Source organism: Taurulus bubalis, assembly GCF_910589615.1.
Source record: "Taurulus bubalis genome assembly, chromosome: 3".
NCBI classification, from domain to species: Eukaryota; Metazoa; Chordata; class Actinopteri; order Perciformes; family Cottidae; genus Taurulus; species Taurulus bubalis.
The window spans coordinates 9121286-9138768 of record NC_136591.1 but is presented as its reverse complement, the minus strand read 5'-3'; the positions used below and the strand labels follow the sequence as shown (position 1 = coordinate 9138768).

Here is a 17483-nt window from a genome sequence, read left to right as displayed (position 1 = left end):
AAACGTCTGAGACTTGAACATAATGTAACATTAGCCACCGTGAAGTTAAATAATAGCACTTTTATATCTCAAAATGATGACAAAAGTAATCAGTTAAGCAGTTGACAAACATAAAACGCATCACTGCTTGAGTTTACAAGGGAAAGAAAGCACCTGGAATGCACATCCACGAAGCTAACAGGGGGGTACGGAGAAGTTAAAGATGCTGCTCAACATAAAGACTGAAACATAACCACACTAAACCCCAGACTCCAACTGTAATGCCATTTCAAAAAAATGAAAAAGAAGGAACTTGACGCACCGTTTCGGTTTGTCAGAATAACGTTTTGTCGCAGATTGTGTTTCTCGATCCACTCTGTTGTGTAACGTTGACACACGAAGGCCGGAATTCAAACCCAAGGCATGAAAGGGAAACCCTGAGGTGATGACTCGTGCATCAGGCATTCTTTTGAACCAAATACATTTGTAATTTAACAATTTTAAAATCGGATAGTTGCTGTTTTAAATTGTGACCGTGTTGACAATCTGTTAAAAGCTCATTGCCGTTACGATGGGCCTTCATCCTGTTTAGTTCTGACACCAGTTTTCTGCATTATCTTCCCTGTCTCTATTTCTGCAATTATTAAATATATGTTTTGTAACTGTTGTGTATTATTGACTGTTTTCTGTAGAGGTCTGTGATATATATATATATATATATATATATATATATATATATATATATATATATATATATATATATATATATATATATATATATATATATAAATAGTTTTATTTTAATTTACTCAGCCACAATAAGGCCACTGAAAATGAAAAAGAAAATAGCTTTTAAATGTTCTTATTTGCATATATAATCTCATTATGTGACAATGAATACAAAAAGGTAAATGAACTATGTTGTTACAGTTATACTAAATGCCTAGATTACTCAAATGATACATTAATATGTTAAATGAAACATTATAAAAACAGGCATAAATATAAGGCACTCTAAATGCAAAATGAAAGAAGAAAAAAAAAGTTATTACCATTGAATGCTTTAAAGGACCGCAAGAAAGTGACGTCTTTGTACCTTGCCCTATTGTGTGGAGCGGTGAGTGCGGCTGTGTGACCTCTCAGACTGGATGAGAGCTTGAAGAAAATGCACCAGTGATGCTTTGCCTGTCACGTCCACATGAACCCCTATCCGAACACACACACACACACACACATTTATTGCACGAGAAAAGATGCACTGAATCAGAATACAATTGTGTCCTACTGATGTGCATTCCAGTGAAATATCTCATTTCATTTCCCTCATAGCACACAACTCTCAATCTGGGAGCTTTCATAGACAGTCCATCTTTCATATACTTTTGCTCATATATTATGTATATATATTTAGAATGTTATATTTATGCTTTAATATTTATTTCACATATATTTGACAATCTGTACCATATATTCATAAATTCATATATCGTATCCAATTCATCAAGGTTCTCTTATCATCCTTCTAACATGGAAGAACTAAGATAATCGGTAGCAGCAACTTTATACTTTGCTCATCCCTGTTGATTCCACAAAGCCCCAGTTATTCAAATGTGGGTAATTCATTACCATGTATGTGATCATGGACAAAAAACAAAGAAACTAAATTAAGAAAAATAACTCTTGAACAAACTTACATTTTGGTAGTGCGAATTCTGTTCTGTGCACCAAAGTGCAGCAAAATGAAGGAAACAAATAGAAACAATGTTCTTTAAAAAAAAAAAAGCAAAGAGACTCTCTGCTAAATAGCACATACGTCAGAACAGTTCTACAGCTTTAAAAAAAAAAAAAACAACACTTACGTAAATACATTTTATCACTTTTTTCCAAGCAATAAATTTGTGTAAAAAAAGGAAATTCACACAGTTCAAAAAAAGCACGTCAGCTGTATAATAAAGTACTAAAAAACTAAATCAATAATTTTTATTTATTTCATATATCATTTGAGCTTTACCCTCTCCAAAATTTAGATGATGAACATTGTGACAGGAAAAGTGGTATTTATTCATTATTACTTTTAGTCTGTCTTGCTGTTGTGGACCAAGCATTGTCTTCTTTTTCAATGGTTTATCTGTGTGTACTGATTTATTTTTTTCTTCTTTACAATGTGCATCAAGTTTTTTCTTCCCCCGCAATTCTGTGTGCCTCCAATGCCTCTCGTAATGGTTCATAATCACTGATGCATTTCTGACGATGTCATTATTGTTCATTTATATTTTTGTTGTGTTGGTTTCATTCAGTTTTATGAGCCCCAAAATGAATCCTTGAAGCAAGAGAAAAGATAATTCCGTACGATGCTTCAACAGTCAGGATTCCCTCACTTCGTATCAAGGCGAGGTTTACTGGGTTGGTTGGGAAAACACTTGGTCCTCCGGGAATCATCTTTTTCATTTTTTGACAAGTCATGTCACACATCCAACACTTAATGAGTTGTTAGCAAGGAGTTAAGGAGTACTTTCTCAAGCAGGAATTTATGGCTCAGAAGAGAGGCTCACTGGGTTTCCTTTCCAAAGGGCCCTCTGCTTTTTTCTTCCAATACTGGGTCTTTTACGTTGCATAGTGATCAAAGCTTCCCAGGTACTCCAAGCCAGCTCTGTAGCAGAACTGGTATTGATCCTGGAAGCAAAGAAGAGAAGATTTCAGCTCTCATGTCCTTTCTCATAGGGATCTTAGAAATATTCTGCCCCAACTTTGGTACATTGTACTTCTACTGTGTATTACAAAGGTGTTATATATCATATATTGATGATTTGCAGTCGAGACCAGACTGATTCCATGTGTTATCTAAAGCAATGGTTCTCAAATGGGGCTACGTGAAGAAAGCACTCCAGGGGGTACGTGAGATTACACAAAATATATATGTAAAAGTAACATCCATTAAAAAAAATTGTAAGTTCATAAACATAATCCTATATATTCTATATTAAATCAGACACTGGTGGCACAGTGTTGTGTATTACATCTTTTTTTCAACCAAGAATGCTTTGTGCTTGTTAGGAGGTACTTGGCTGAAAAAGTATTTTACAGGGGGTACATCACTGAAAAAAAGTTGAGCACCACAGATCTAAAGTGTCACAAAACCTTGGTTACATTGGTACCTCGGTACAGTTGTGAGTTATGTTTTCTTTACAAGGTTAGTGGAGGAGAAAAAGAAACACCTCACCTCTGTCTGCACCATAGCTGGTCTCTGTGTCCGTAACATTTTCACTGTCTGAAAGATATCTACTACGCCCTCATATCTCATTCGTTCCAAGACGATGCTGAGGGTGATGAAAACTCCAGTTCTACCAACACCCGCGCTGTGCGAGAGGGCAGAAATGTCAGCGGTGAGGCCAGAGGAAGCAGATAAATATAGAACAAGTCATGTCAAACAATGTACCATTATCCAGTTTTTGTGTAGCTATGTATTATTTGCAACTCAATAGATGTTCAAGTGATGTAGTGTGGTGGGTTAGACTCATTGATCACTTACCTACAGTGGACTGAGATAGGCCCATCTTGGCCAAACTGCTCTTTTGTTTTATGTACTTGGCCAATGAAATCGATGAAGCCCTCTCCCGATTTTGGCACTCCTTGTTCAGGCCAGTCTGTGAACTGAAACTGCCTTACTGTCCGCGACTGTCCATCCTGGGACCAGAGGGTGGGAAGAGAGAGAGAGAGATTGTACAGAAGATTATATTAAAATGGAGCATCAGTCGGAAATATGGAACAATAACGAAGACAACTAGGATGCCAATTTGAGAAGTTTCACAGAAATCCAACCCATGGCGGTTCATTCCCTGACCATCTCCATCATGATCCACGCCTTTGTGGGTTTTACAGTGCAAGATGGATTTTTTTTATCTAGCACAGATGCCAAGTAAAGCATCAGAGAAACTGTTGTGTTATTAAAGATGCCTGTCATTTCCCCTGAATGTATTAAACATGAACACTGAAGATGCTAATTCCTTTGATGTGCTACCCTCGACAGGGTGCTTGGAGAATCGACTTTGAGGGTGTGCATTACTTAAGTGATATTGTATCCCCTTGATAAGAAGAGCAATCCCATTGACGAGACAGTGTAACGCGCACTACAAAGGAAGGAGTCAGTGCCATTTATCTGTGTAAGCCTTTGATGGAATTAAAAACTCTGGCAGCTCGCTGCTGCCGGCACTCATTTGTTTTTACACTTTGACATGTGTCATAATTCCCGCAAATATATATTTATCCTTATGTTACACTTTAGGCCATAGTTTGGTATAAACAAATACTTGATAGAATGCCAAAGTTTGGAGTTAATGACTACTGCAATGTTAAATCTGGTGCTGTCGAGCATGCTCAACACTGTCAAACAAATCTTCTTTCTTGGTAAATAAAATCATGTGATTGAGAAATTGCATAATTGGATTTCAGAAATTAAAATGGCCAATTGGTTTCTTAATCAATTACAATGTTATTTTGTTAATGCAATCAGTGTCCCCCATGAAAAGGCAATACACAAAAACAATGTCTTCTTACCCTGGCGTCAGTCACTTTGAACTCTCTCAGGATATACTGGGGCATGTTATACTCAGCCATGGGGTCCACCACAAAGTACTGGTATCTGGCTGACCTCTCTGCTGGCCAGTACTGGTGGCACTTTTCCTGTAGAGTGAAAAATAGAATACCACAATGAGCCACAACGTTCTCTTCATACACTAGATTCATTGTGTTCATTCCCAGAATTGTTACATTCAATTCATACTGGATTTTCAGCTTGAAAGCTTTTATTCTCATGGTGGAATCTATATATGGTATTCCATAGAAGATGTTTTGTAATATGCTTTTGTGTTTGTAGCCAGAAGAAGGAGGTTAATCTGCCAAAGACTGTGGAGAAAGGGAAGCGTTGGCTTACCCGGCCCATTTCTCTAAGCTTGGTGAGCATTACGACAATAGTAGAGTTGTGCTCCCAGAGCATCCTCCAGAAGTCCTCCGTGGTCTCTGCCAGTGGTCCCTGTGTGGCAATATATGCTTTCTGTTGCCTGTGGGAATGCATTAATCACATTATGGAAACAATTTAGACAATCAGCATAGAAATACACTTGAGCTTCAAATGGTTTGAAGATGCTGAATATTGCCGATGCCTTGCCAAAATATGATGTCTTGGAAACGTTTTTCTTATACTCTCGTATGACTAATAAAAACAAAAAAATGTAGTTCCTACTCAGAAATATCGAGTCATTTTCAAGTGCAATTAATTCATGTACTGGCCATCTAAACGGCAATGGGTGTTGGAGTCTGTTAGCACTTACCTGTACCCATCAATGAAACTGGCATTGATGTAGTCAGAGCCTTCAACTCCTCGAATGGGCTGAAGACACACTCGTGTGGACTCGTATGGCATTATGTTAACAAGGCGGTTCTTGAACTTGTTGCAGGAAAGATTGGCACTGATGAATCTTGATGTATGGGCTTTAGTGTTCGCTAAACGCTGCATCGAGACAGAAAGAAAAGAGATCTTTGAGAACTGACATTCTGGTGTTTTCTAATACCCCTAGTGACTGATTATGTTTGACATTTAAGGTGACTTGCACTAAATAAAGATATGAGTATTATGAACAATCATATGCTTTTGTACTAGTTCCTGCTCACACGGGAGTGAGGACAAATTCATACTAATAAGCTGCACATAGTGGATGATCAAATCTACACTGTAATGGTTTCCAGTGTACTGTGGTTATATACTATTTCATGTAACCATAAATTACTGAAATGGCATCAGTGATTACTATCACAGCCTGCCTTTGCAGGGGAAAAATCGCATGTTATGACGACAGGGGAATGAAACCCCAAGTGAACCTGAAGCGGACAGAAGCAGTGCAGTCAAACCTGTTAATAATCTCATCATGGAATCAGCATCCATCACAGAGCAAGAAAGTAGGTGCGTGACGAGCAAGGCAATACCGTGCATGCAGCGACAACAAAGACTGGAATGGCTGGAAAAGGATGGTTGGCGGACTGAGTATATTGTTCAAGTCCCTCCTGTTCTGTGGTCAGGGAAACCTGTGTTTGGCGTTTTTATGTAAACCAAGACCCCCGTAACCCAAGAAAGCGGAGCTATGGGAAGGGGAAATAAGACATGGAGAATTTATCCTATGTGGAGTTACACAAGCAAGTCGACTAAGCGGAATAGAGAGGAAACCACAGGCCCCACACTGTCTAGCGAGCCTAATGAGAACTGGAAAAGAGTTAGGGAGTTGAACGGAGAATGCCCAATAAAGGGCACAGGGGCACACATTTGACTTTGAAAACAGATGCCAATGGGATGGCTGCAAATTCTTGCGGCACATGGCAAGTTCTCAGTGTCAAAAGCCGGGTGTCATGTAGGGATCTAAAGCTAAAACACTGCTCATTAATAGTAATACCTGACCCAAACAATTTACCCCAATGCTGTCCATTAAACACTTTGTACCTTGAACTCAAGCTCCATGCCGGTGACGTTCTCGCCACCCTCTATCTGCGTCAGTTTCTGGATGTAGGCGTATAGGTTTCTAGCGGGCACTTCGGTGGTGCCGCAGTTGACGGCCTCCTGCAGAGCGTCGTGTATGAAGACATACTGGTCCTCTGTCTGCACCATGTAGTTGCGCTGGGCACGCATTAGCGTTACATGCCCGTAGATGTCCACAGTCTTCTCGTGCTTGATACGTTCCATCATGGCATCAATCACGATGAAGCAACCTGTGCGTCCCACACCAGCACTGCGATCAAAAACAACAGAGAGAAGGAAGCATGTTACTGGATAGTATTCTCAGTTGTAGCAGTACAATAAAAGGTTACCAGGATTATGAAAGGGATGCATTTTATAGAAACATGTATAAGGTCCCTACTCTGACAGGTTTGAGCTTCTATTATCATAACTTCTACAAATGAGGGGCAGTCCAGTGGAAGGGTATAGGTGTCTTTTCTAAACACGTACAAGGCCTTGAAGAAGTCCCTTCTCCCATTGATGAGGCCAAAAGGTAAACTCTCTGCGCCAAGTTTGCCACTGTCGGATGGACCATTTGGCTTGGAGTGTAATTAAATCTGAAGTGGCACTGAGTGGAGAAGAGGGCTTGGCAGTCACAGCCTTCAGCGGGCTCACTGCTGCCTTTGCAATCTAGTCTCTCCCCCCTGGACCCCACCTGTGCTCTCCAATCCATCAGGGTTAATCACTTATGCAACAGCAACATTTAACCTTTATCTCACGGTTCCCGAAAAGTGCCACTGCAACAAATGCACAGAGAAATGTGGATACACCGACGCAATTTTGAGAATGTTTTTTTTTTTAGGGCTTCGCTAATGTGCAGGGCAACTTCTGAGAAGAGCAGCTGACTTCAATTAATGCCATTAGATTAGCACAGTGCACCCAAATAACCTAAGAGCTTTAGAAGAGGCACTGAAAGGCAGCTCTCTTCATTAAGATTCACAACGGCACGTTACATTAGTGTGTAGAAATGCACAAGTGAACAAAGCACTCTACATAGAGGGAGCATGTTTTACTCTTCCCCTTTGACCTCTTCTTAAAGACGTAACCCCCGTCCGCAGTCGGCTGACAGTTGAAAAGTGCTCACCCCTGCACATTACATGTTTTAATACATCTCATGCCTCAGCACAGAGGATGTTTTCTGAGGACAATTTATTTACCGCAGGGCGACGGGGTGGTGTTAAATCTTGTTCGTTAACTCCCCTCCCACATCGCGCCAAGCACGGCACTGACGAGACAGTACCTTGCGCTCGGTTCTCCAAAGTAATAGGTTATTCAATCCATTAAGCTGACATGCCTACGAGGTGTGAGCCATGCTCTCGTGCCTCCTTCTGATGGAGCCTTTGTTTTTCATTTGCGCGGCGAAACGGAGGAAGAGTTAAGAAGGAAAACTCAAGAGTTAGTAAAGTTAGTCCCTGGGGGCCAAGTCTGGTTAATGTGCCATGCTGCACTGGTACTGTGCTGCGAATGGAATAAAGACACGTATGGGAGTCATTGGCTTTAACAAATGATCTGATGATCACTTTCAAAATGGCTGACTTTGGCTGATTGAGACGGAACTTTGTTTTGTGTGGTTACAAAACTCTTCAAACCTCAAGGGCGATTACGAAATCGGCGTGAGTCAAAGAATCAGGCTGTTAAGAAACGTGAAAGTATCTCAGGGATATTTGAAGAATGAATCACTTCCAGGTCTGAGTACACCTCAGCCCTTGGGCAAGAGATGCAGAAAGTAGGAGAGATTTCTCCCACTACCCCAGCTGTTTCCAATCTGAAAACATTTTACAGTGCGGACCTGAATGTGGGAGAGTGATGACCTGCGAGAGAGTAAGTGACAGAGTGACAGCATTGAGCTAGAGAGAGGGAGACAGAGGAAGATGAGGAATGGGGGGGAGAGAGAAGGTGGAGTTGTGTTATGCAGGGAGAGATGCCACCAGTTACCTTGGAGTTGTGTGGTTAGTTTTCTAAAAGACTCAGCAGCAGGAATACATATTGAGCTCTATTTTATTCTGAAATGCAAGAACTGTAAATGATGGGAACATGTGCGATTTTGCCTTTATCAACACGTGATGGTGTGTGTGTGTGTGTGTGTGTGTGTGTGTGTGTGTGTGTGTGTGTGTGTGTGTGTGTGTGTGTGTGTGTGTGTGTGTGTGTTGGTGCAGAAAGCCGTCGCTACATTTGGCAGTTGAAGGGGAGCTGGCGGACTGACTGCACTAATGACCTGACACTGCCTTTTCAGCCAGTCAAGACCAGCTGCTTTGGACGTCGACACACATTAAGTGTCAGACTAATATGCTTTCCAGGAGTTTAGGGAATAGGGGATGGGAGAGAGAGTGTAGTTTAAAATACAGCTGCAATGAGTCCCGAGAAGATAAAGCATGAGCAGCAGTGGAAGTAATTACATATGTATTGTTACCGAATCTCTTGCCGTCAGCTAACCTGTCACCATTTCCCTCCACTGCCTATTGAACACACACACATTTAGTCAAATTCACCAGGATCACCTCATTGCTGTTAATGGAGTCAATCATAATTGTAGTCCTTGATTACTTTTCAAAATGTGAAAAGTAAATAAAAAAAGACATTCATTTCCAACTTGGAAATACAGAATGTAGTTCTTTTAAACAGGCTTTTCAAACTAACGGCTGATTATTGTCCATTGTGGCATATTAAACAACAATAAGACTATTCCCCCCCCGCATGCTACGATACCACTATGGCAGCCAGGTGGAGTTTTGCAGAAACACTTTTGTTCACTTCCTTCATTGTATTAGAATCCATATTTTTGTTTGACGCCTTGGAAGAGCGCGGAAACTCTATGGCTTGATGGAAATGAGGAGGCTGTGTTTAATTTTTCCAACACGGATGTTTTGTAGGCCCATGGTACTCAAACTACCGGTTTCCTGGTAGCCAGTGCACCAGTAGCCAATGCAAGCAAGTTATTTGTCCCCAGTGCAGTTTTTTTACTTATTCACAGTGAAAAGTCCATAACAACTTCTCAAATGACCCTTCAGCATGTTCCAGTCTGTTTTCTACCTGTCAGTGTGTTCACTTTCGCTCACTTACCCACTTTCCATTTTTGCTGCCAATCTAGCTATTTGTATTAGTCACTCGCAGCTAACATCCCTTAATTGTAAGGTAAGTCGACTACTTTCTACATATGTGCTGGCTGCCGCAGTGATACAGAGACTGTGGGTTGTTTCCTCAAAAGTTTCCCTTCAGAGTCGCTGTGAGAGGCCAGTGCTCTCCATGGCATTCAATCATGACACTTTAACCTCTTCCATCACCTCACATCGCTTGGGTAGCCCTATAGCTACAACAGCAAAACAGTCCCTGACCTGTGGGTTAGAGAAAGCAGTAGGAACAAGCAACCCAGGAAACATGCTATAATGTGTCTGGGGGCAGATTTGAAAAGACAAACTGGAATTTAACCTTGTGAGAGGTGCTACAGAAGCACAGTGGAAACACATTAATTTATTATTGTGAAATACTCCTGTGCTGTAATGATGTACTAAATCATTATTTACTGTAGAATGTTGAGCATGTGCAAGACACAATGTTCTGATTTCTATTTCTAGCAAGATTTCTTGTCCCTAAGTCATTATCATTAACTTTTTGGATATAATTGTGAATCTTTCAACAAGTTAGAGCTGAGTTTATGGTAGAGATTATGGTCTGATTTCCTCAATTTTACTGAGTAAAAATCCCTCTTTGTGTGGAGGAGTATAGATGTAATGATTGAGTGATTATACATAATGATCTGTGTTAGTCAGGATATAATGACAGTTCTGATAAATTAACATGGTTCTAATTAGTGATTTACAAAGAATAGGAACAGTGTGATTTTTTTTTCCAAGTTAGGAATTTAACTTCATACACCATCAGTCAAACAAACACATTTGAGCTCTTCATGGTCTTTGCATAAGAACCCACAGTGTGTACGTACATGGTGAGATGCAAATGGTGCACCAACTAATTAATCAACTATTTAAGCAACTGTACCATGTTGTTAATTATAGGCCTTTTTTCATCTGCATAAACAGCTTCATCTTCTGCGATACTAAATATCTTTATCTACGGTATATCTCTGCATAACCACAAAACACTATAAACCTTATTTTGCAAGTATGTAGATAAAAATAAATAAAAAGATGGCTCTATTTAAAATTGTGGTCAAACATGAAGTGAAGAAAAGCCTCTGGAAGGATTTGGAGCTTGGAAATGACTGTATCTGATAGGGAGCCAGAGGAATTAAAAACTCCCATCTGCAGACTGACATTAATTCCTGCATTCTGCTTCATTGTAGAAAGTCAGGATTTTCAATTTGAAGCGATTCGGCAACTAGTTCTAATTAACTACAGCATGTGGTAATTCTAATTCTTCAGTAATCCCCCTTCCTTTTTTGTCACTTTCTGTCACAAGTTTGTATCTATTACACTCACTATGGCTGTTTTTACTGTCTTTTTCTGCCCCTTCAGTCACTCGCTTCCTCTGTGCTGAGCCTCTGATGACTTGCTGAGTTGAAAGGAGCAAGAAGTCTCTGTTATATCCCTCTGACTCTCTGTTGGAAGTGTGGCCGCTTATGTAGCTAAGGGAAGCGAAGTTGGTGTTAAAGTTATTTGTTTTGGATGCAATAACCCAGGGGATAAGCCGAGGACTTGTGGGCCGCTGATGTGCGACATGTTAGTGGTGTAGCAAGGAACACAACAGGTCTGCGTGTGTTTGTGTGTCAGTGAGTGGGAGGAGATGTTTGAGTTTGCCGAGGGCAACGACACTAGTACTCTTTGTGCTGTGATGTTGAAAACACCCTCCGATTTTAAGTGCCTTCTGTGAAAGCTAGTAGGCTGATTTGTTTGGGCTTACCGTGGGCCAGAGTTCACTCAATATCAAATATTCTACTTATAACTCACATTTTTCCTTCTGGTTCATGTCTGATTCATTTAAAAAAAAACAAATCCTATCAGTACACAAATGACTCGGATAAAAAAAAAAAATAAAATAAAAAAAAATGTTGTCATATGTATTCATATATTCATTACAGCAAATGGGAAGAACAAATCAATTTCATGCTTCAGGATGTTTTCATGATACCATGTTGTTTCTTACCTGCAGTGTACCGCCATCGGCCCCGCGTCTGGAGGATTGCACGCTTTCACCCGTCTCAGGAAGGCCAGGAACGGAGTAGGGTGCTCTGGTACCCCGTGGTCTGGCCAGGCCGTGAACTGGAACTGCCTCACCTCTCTCTTCTCACTGGAGCCATTCTGAATTATGGAGGTGGAGAAAGATTGGTCACATCAAGGACTTGAAAGATGCTGTGGGGTCTAAGTAGCTACTGCAGGACAAGACAATCCAAATGCTTCTTACTTTAAAAAGTGCAAATGTCCTGACACAGTATGTGGCCAACTCGACTGTGTCTAGAAGTGTCACTTGGATGAGGCCGTACGTCTCTGTCCCTCTTGTTGGCCAGTATTGGTCACATTTAACCTGCAATGGAGAGACACATGGTATGGATAGGTACATTTATTAAGTATAAATGCTCTTTTTCAAAAGTGCCCTGCTTCACATTCACAGTATTACACAAAGTCAAGCAATGGTAAAATACATTTCCAAATTCACTTGAGTAATCAATTAAATGGCCTGAAATATTTGTATAGAGCCAAAAGAGTTATTAATTGCCCTGCTGTACTCCATAATTACAAAAGTAACCACACTTTCCAATCATATCACCGGCTCAGCTTTATTGCCATTTGAGTGCACAGCTTTGTTTCCCGGTTTACGGGCAATAAAAAAAACTGTTCAATTATAGCATTACTGCTTAGCTGACAAAGGGAAGCCCTATAGGTGATGGGGAGGAAATACCTGGCCTCCAATTCACTTGTTATTCTTCATATTGTCCATTACACTGATGTGGTAATAACCGTTTGTTCAACACAATTGAAATTAATTCATGCTGAACAAATGCTGGTGCTATGTGACTGTGGAAAGGTATGATGACAACTGGACATCAGTTGCATCATTGGTATATTCAAATAAGTAAAAACGTACACTATCCATTCATTTAATTTCCTCAGCAGTTGTTATATCCCTGACACCAGTAGCAATGGACACTGGCACTGGGAGTAGTGAAATCATGCATAATGGTTTGCTTTAGATATGTGCAACATACAAATACAGCTTGAGTGCTTACCAGAGAATGATATGACTTATAACTAATATGAAAGACAGCAGCGGTTGGCAGCAACAAAATCACATTATGCACTACAAATGTCAAACAACATATTGGTACAGAACATATCCGAGTGGGGGATGTCTTGGAGGAAGCCTTTACGGCAGAGCCAAGAAGCACTCTTATATCACAAAGCATACGGAGTCACCAGACACCTGACAACATAGAACAAATGTAATTGAAAAAGTGCATTTTACAGCACCTACGATACAAAGAATCAGACAGAGAAGCTTATTTGCTTTGCAGATTGCACAGATACTGAGTGAAAACGACTCTGTGGAGTGAGTCCACCCCGTCGTTAACACTGTGTCAGGCTCTTAGAAAAGGCATACGAGTGTGAAGGTCAGTAGCTTATGGAGTCAGTGCAAGCTTTCATGCGCTCAGTCAAACATTGTAAGATGTGTCAGAGAAAGGGCTGACCATGTCACCCTTAAAGGAGTTGTGAATGCACACAGCTGGGCAATGTAGCTTTTCAGTGTTGGAGTCTTTTTTATCACTGATTGTAATCCAGTGCTTTCAGCAGTGCTCCACTAATGAATGGACCCATGCCACTAATCAATCTAAACTAAACAACAACAAAGAGTTCTTTGTAGAGAAAGGCCTGAGCATATCAGTGAGTAACAGCATGGAACTTGGCTTTGCCTGGAGAATTAATACGAAGGCATCTTGGGAGGGGGCGCAGAGTACAAGGCAAGGCAAGTTTATTTGTATAGCACATTTCAACACCAAGGAGATTCAAAGTGCTTTGTGTAAAACCGTTAACAGCATCAACACATAATGCAGAAGAAAAACAATTAAGAATATTCATTTTAAAACATAAAAACTGTTAAAAAGCATAAAAGAGAATAAAAGTTGCAGTGCAGTTTAAGAAATGCAATGCAGTAGTGAGATGCAGACATTGATATCATTGAATCGGATTCAATTAAAGGCAGCAGCAAACAGAAAAGTCTTCAATCTGGATTTAAAGGAGCTGAGGGTCTCAGCAGACCTGCAGCTTTCAGGAACCTTGTTCCAGATAAGTGGAGCAGAAAAGCTGAATGCTGCTTCTCCATGTTTAGTTCTGACTCTTGGAACAGAAAGTAGACAAGTCCCAGGCGACCTTAGGGGTCGGGATGGTAGAGCACACTTTACAGATTAAACAAGAGGACAGGGACTTCAATGTGTCACTTCGACAGGGTGAAGAAAGAATCCATTCCGCAAATCTTCTATGAAATAACTTGTTTGTCTTTGCTCAGACTTTTAAATCATTGGGTGTTTTTTTACGAGTTGGGGTTAGACATTCCAAAGCATACCATAGAACAAATGTTCCCTACACTTCTGGGTTCAACCCAATCATTTCATTTGAATAGTACCTCGAGAGATATCGAGCACCACAGAGTAAATATGTCTGTGTTTGTGTCTCTTACCCTGGACCTCTCCTCCAGTTTGGTCATCATGACGACGATCGCGCTCCTCTGCTCCCAGATCATCCTCCAGAATTCACCAAATGTCTCTGGCAGGGACCCCTGGGTGGCAATGTAGGCATTCTGCTTCCTATAGCCGTCAATGTAGTTGGAGTTGATATAGTCACTTCCAGGGACACCTAAAAACAGAACATGTAGATGGTTAGAATCGAAAAAGGCGTCATCTCAAATACAATGGTTAACTTTGCTGTTTAACACAATGGAGAGAACATGATAAATGTCACAAAATAGTGTTTTTTGTTGCATCCTAATTTGGTCTCAGTCTTGATTTATGCTGCAATTATTTGAGGTAATGTCTGATTCTCCCTTCACATACGGTTCAGATGACACCGCATAAGGATTTCCTCGCCGTTTCCTAAAAGGAATTTAGTTAAGCCGTCTTGTGTGAGTATTAAATCGAAAAATAGCATAAAACACTAACATTTTGGCACCAGTGTTACGGTCTGTTTTAGGATTTGTATTTGCTATCAACAACGCCTTCAAATCGGCAGTGTTTGTGTTCCTATTCCATATCTGCAACTGACTTACAGATAAAGCTTGGTCTGTAAAAGTCTATCACATCACATGGAGAAAAACAAACCAACAATAAACTAGCAAAACAATTTCCCCCCTCCCTTCCCCACTCCTTCCCTTTGCTTGTATTAAATGAAAGGCACAGCAGCCTTTTCCAATCCAGGCGGAAGAGACGGAGCTGACAGCTAGTCAATGCTTCAGGACTGGCAGTTTAGGGGCTTCGTGCACACATGGTCTACCAAGATAAGTCTCATCTGCATGGAAGCCACGTATCAGAGAATCCCCTACTCTCCAACTGCACCCCCTCTCCCCTAAACTCTGTTTTCTCTCAGGTAACTTCTTCAACAGGAGAAAAAAAAGGAAATGAAAATGAAATATGAACACATTCAAAGACCAGCCCACATTTCTTTTTTTTTTTAAACTGTCCCCCCCGCCCTCGCTTTTGCTGTTGAAGTTGTCCAAACAGCCAGGCAGCAGTACATTTCCATGATGGACAAGGGATAAATGCAATTAAGCCCAGTGCGTTTTCAATTTGAAAAGAAGAAGCAAAAGGAGACATTACTGTGGATTAATGAGAACGAGGCGAGTTGTTTAATGCCCATTTGCAAATGGCTTTTGCCTTTGTGCTTTCTGTCACTCAGGATTTGTATAAATGCAACCATTCTCTCAGTCAATATGCTTATTGAGAAGTAAACATTGCCCCAGCGTTGTTTAGTACTCCGTACCCTTCATAGGGACGCAAAAGAATCTTTAAGGAAACAGATTTTAGGGTAATGTTCATAATGATGATTATTCTTAGCAGTTGATGTTCAGGCATTGTGCATGTGCGAGCAGATGTCGACTCACTTTGTCAGACTACCACATTGTTTTACCTCAGAAAAGCTAGTTTAAATTAAACTTCATAAATTGGATTTTAATAATCAATTTAATGTTCCAAAAAGAACACGCTAAAAAACACTGATACATACTAATTGAATTTAGAAACTCTACAAATATGTTTTAACTTTAGCGCAAAGCGCATGTTTTGTCTGGTCAGGCATCTTGACAAAGGTCAAAAGTAGAACAAATTCAGTCACGACAAAGTCCACAAATGTACTTGCGCATCAGTGTGCCTGTGTTCCAAAGATTCTGCTGATCCATCCCCACATCAATACATTCTCAAAGTAGCCATCTTCAAATTCTGATGTCAAATCCCCAATCCCTTTTTATTCAAATAACTCAATCAAAGTAAACAATAGGCGCATTGCTTGCCAAAAGGCTTTAAGCCTCAGAAGGAAAAGAGGAAGTCCCTCTTGTGCCCCTGGCTGAGAGCTGCTCACTTGCTACAGCACAAAGGCTCCAATATGGCCGTGCAGATGTGTCTAAACGCCTGGCTAATGGACTTCCATCAACACTCAGCTGTGTGTTGTTTCTGAGAGACTGCAAAAAGGGCTCTTTGAGCCTTTATCTATCTGTTTTTGTCACAATAGCCATTTACTTCTTTGTTTATTTCCCTTCGCCCTCCATGGGAGCAGCTCAATGGAAATGGTTAATTAATAGCCGTATGTGTATGTGCAATTGTGTTTAATCCAACAAACTGCTGAAAGAGCCAGCACTTAACGCGCCGTTTCAAAATGGCCTTTCATTCTTCAGAAGCTGTACAGCGCAACACTTCTTTAATGTGCAAAACACTTACTGGGCTGCTTCAAACCAGGTTTATGATGGGCGCAGGTGAAGTTGTGTCCCTACACCCATTACATACTCCTACCAATGTAAGCACTTTATTTAAGGCATTGCCGTGAGTTTTTATCAGTTATTTTTCCATGTAGCACATTGGTAAACACATATCCATGTTTGTACCCACAAATAAGTCACATATTGTGTACAAATGTGTAATGTAATGTGTATTGCAAATTAAAATTAGAATAAATAAGTTATAAGAAGCTAAAATGTCTATATTCCAGTGTACTCACTGTTTCATTTCAATGTATAAATTATGTTAAGAAACAGGCCATGGCTTTAAACACAATATAAATGTAAAATAATCACCTGCTATAAGGTCATACAAATAGATGCTGGTAAACTTGCATCCCTCACTATAGGTGATTGTTTAATCTGACTTGAGTTCTTGCCTCAGCATTCAAAGTGAAAATGTCCACTTTCTAAAGACGTCACTTTCTTTGCAAGCACCTGAGGCATGAAAGGAAAAAGTAGTCTAACGTGCTTGTGTGGAAATATAATTTAAAAGTACAGCGTGGTTGCGCTCCTCAGGTCTAAGAGATAGAGTTATACTGGCTGTCTGTAGAATCGATACAGTAGTTGGGAGGGAAGAAGCTGGTGGGCGCCGTACCATCAATAGCAGAGAGTAAGACTCTGGAGTGGTCGTAGGCAATCACGTTGGCATATCTGTTCTTTGGTTTGTTGACCTCCAGGTTAGAGTGTTCCCACGTGAACTGCTGACCAGGGTCGATGGACTGCGAAGGAGAAGAACATATTTGTTACAGTGGCTTATTATATAATATAAAATATCAACATTTAACAATAGTTCATTCCTAATATTGAATTCAACCCCATGAGATGTTGGTGTAAGAGCAATATCAGTAAGCTTACTGAAGTGTGCCTTTTTGTCATAGAGCTATTGGAAATATGATGTTATAATGTTTTCATCTCTTTAGGAGTGTACTTAAATCACCAGGCCACATTTAGACGTGTATGATTAAAGATGTTTACCAGGCACTTTTCCCCCCCAAGGCTTTAAGGAAAGCAGTTAATTAAAGTCGAAAGCTCT

At 40.4% G+C, this 17483-nt stretch overlaps 1 protein-coding gene across 1 annotated transcript in view; it reads right to left on the bottom strand.

Annotated features, from left to right (window-relative positions):
- Nucleotides 1-843: 843 nt before the first annotated feature.
- LOC306733615 (receptor-type tyrosine-protein phosphatase delta) overlaps nucleotides 844-17483 on the bottom strand; it is a gene marked incomplete at its 5' end in the record, with an annotated part of 88910 nt that continues 72270 nt past the window's right edge. The window contains 11 exons of the mRNA XM_079214884.1: nucleotides 844-2652; nucleotides 3200-3335; nucleotides 3509-3663; nucleotides 4534-4659; nucleotides 4910-5036; nucleotides 5307-5485; nucleotides 6467-6752; nucleotides 11621-11775; nucleotides 11879-11998; nucleotides 14147-14322; nucleotides 17046-17169. Coding sequence (XP_079071010.1) covers nucleotides 2584-2652; nucleotides 3200-3335; nucleotides 3509-3663; nucleotides 4534-4659; nucleotides 4910-5036; nucleotides 5307-5485; nucleotides 6467-6752; nucleotides 11621-11775; nucleotides 11879-11998; nucleotides 14147-14322; nucleotides 17046-17169 — 1653 coding nt within the window. The 3' untranslated portion in view covers nucleotides 844-2583. The remainder of the gene's footprint in view (nucleotides 2653-3199; nucleotides 3336-3508; nucleotides 3664-4533; nucleotides 4660-4909; nucleotides 5037-5306; nucleotides 5486-6466; nucleotides 6753-11620; nucleotides 11776-11878; nucleotides 11999-14146; nucleotides 14323-17045; nucleotides 17170-17483) is intronic.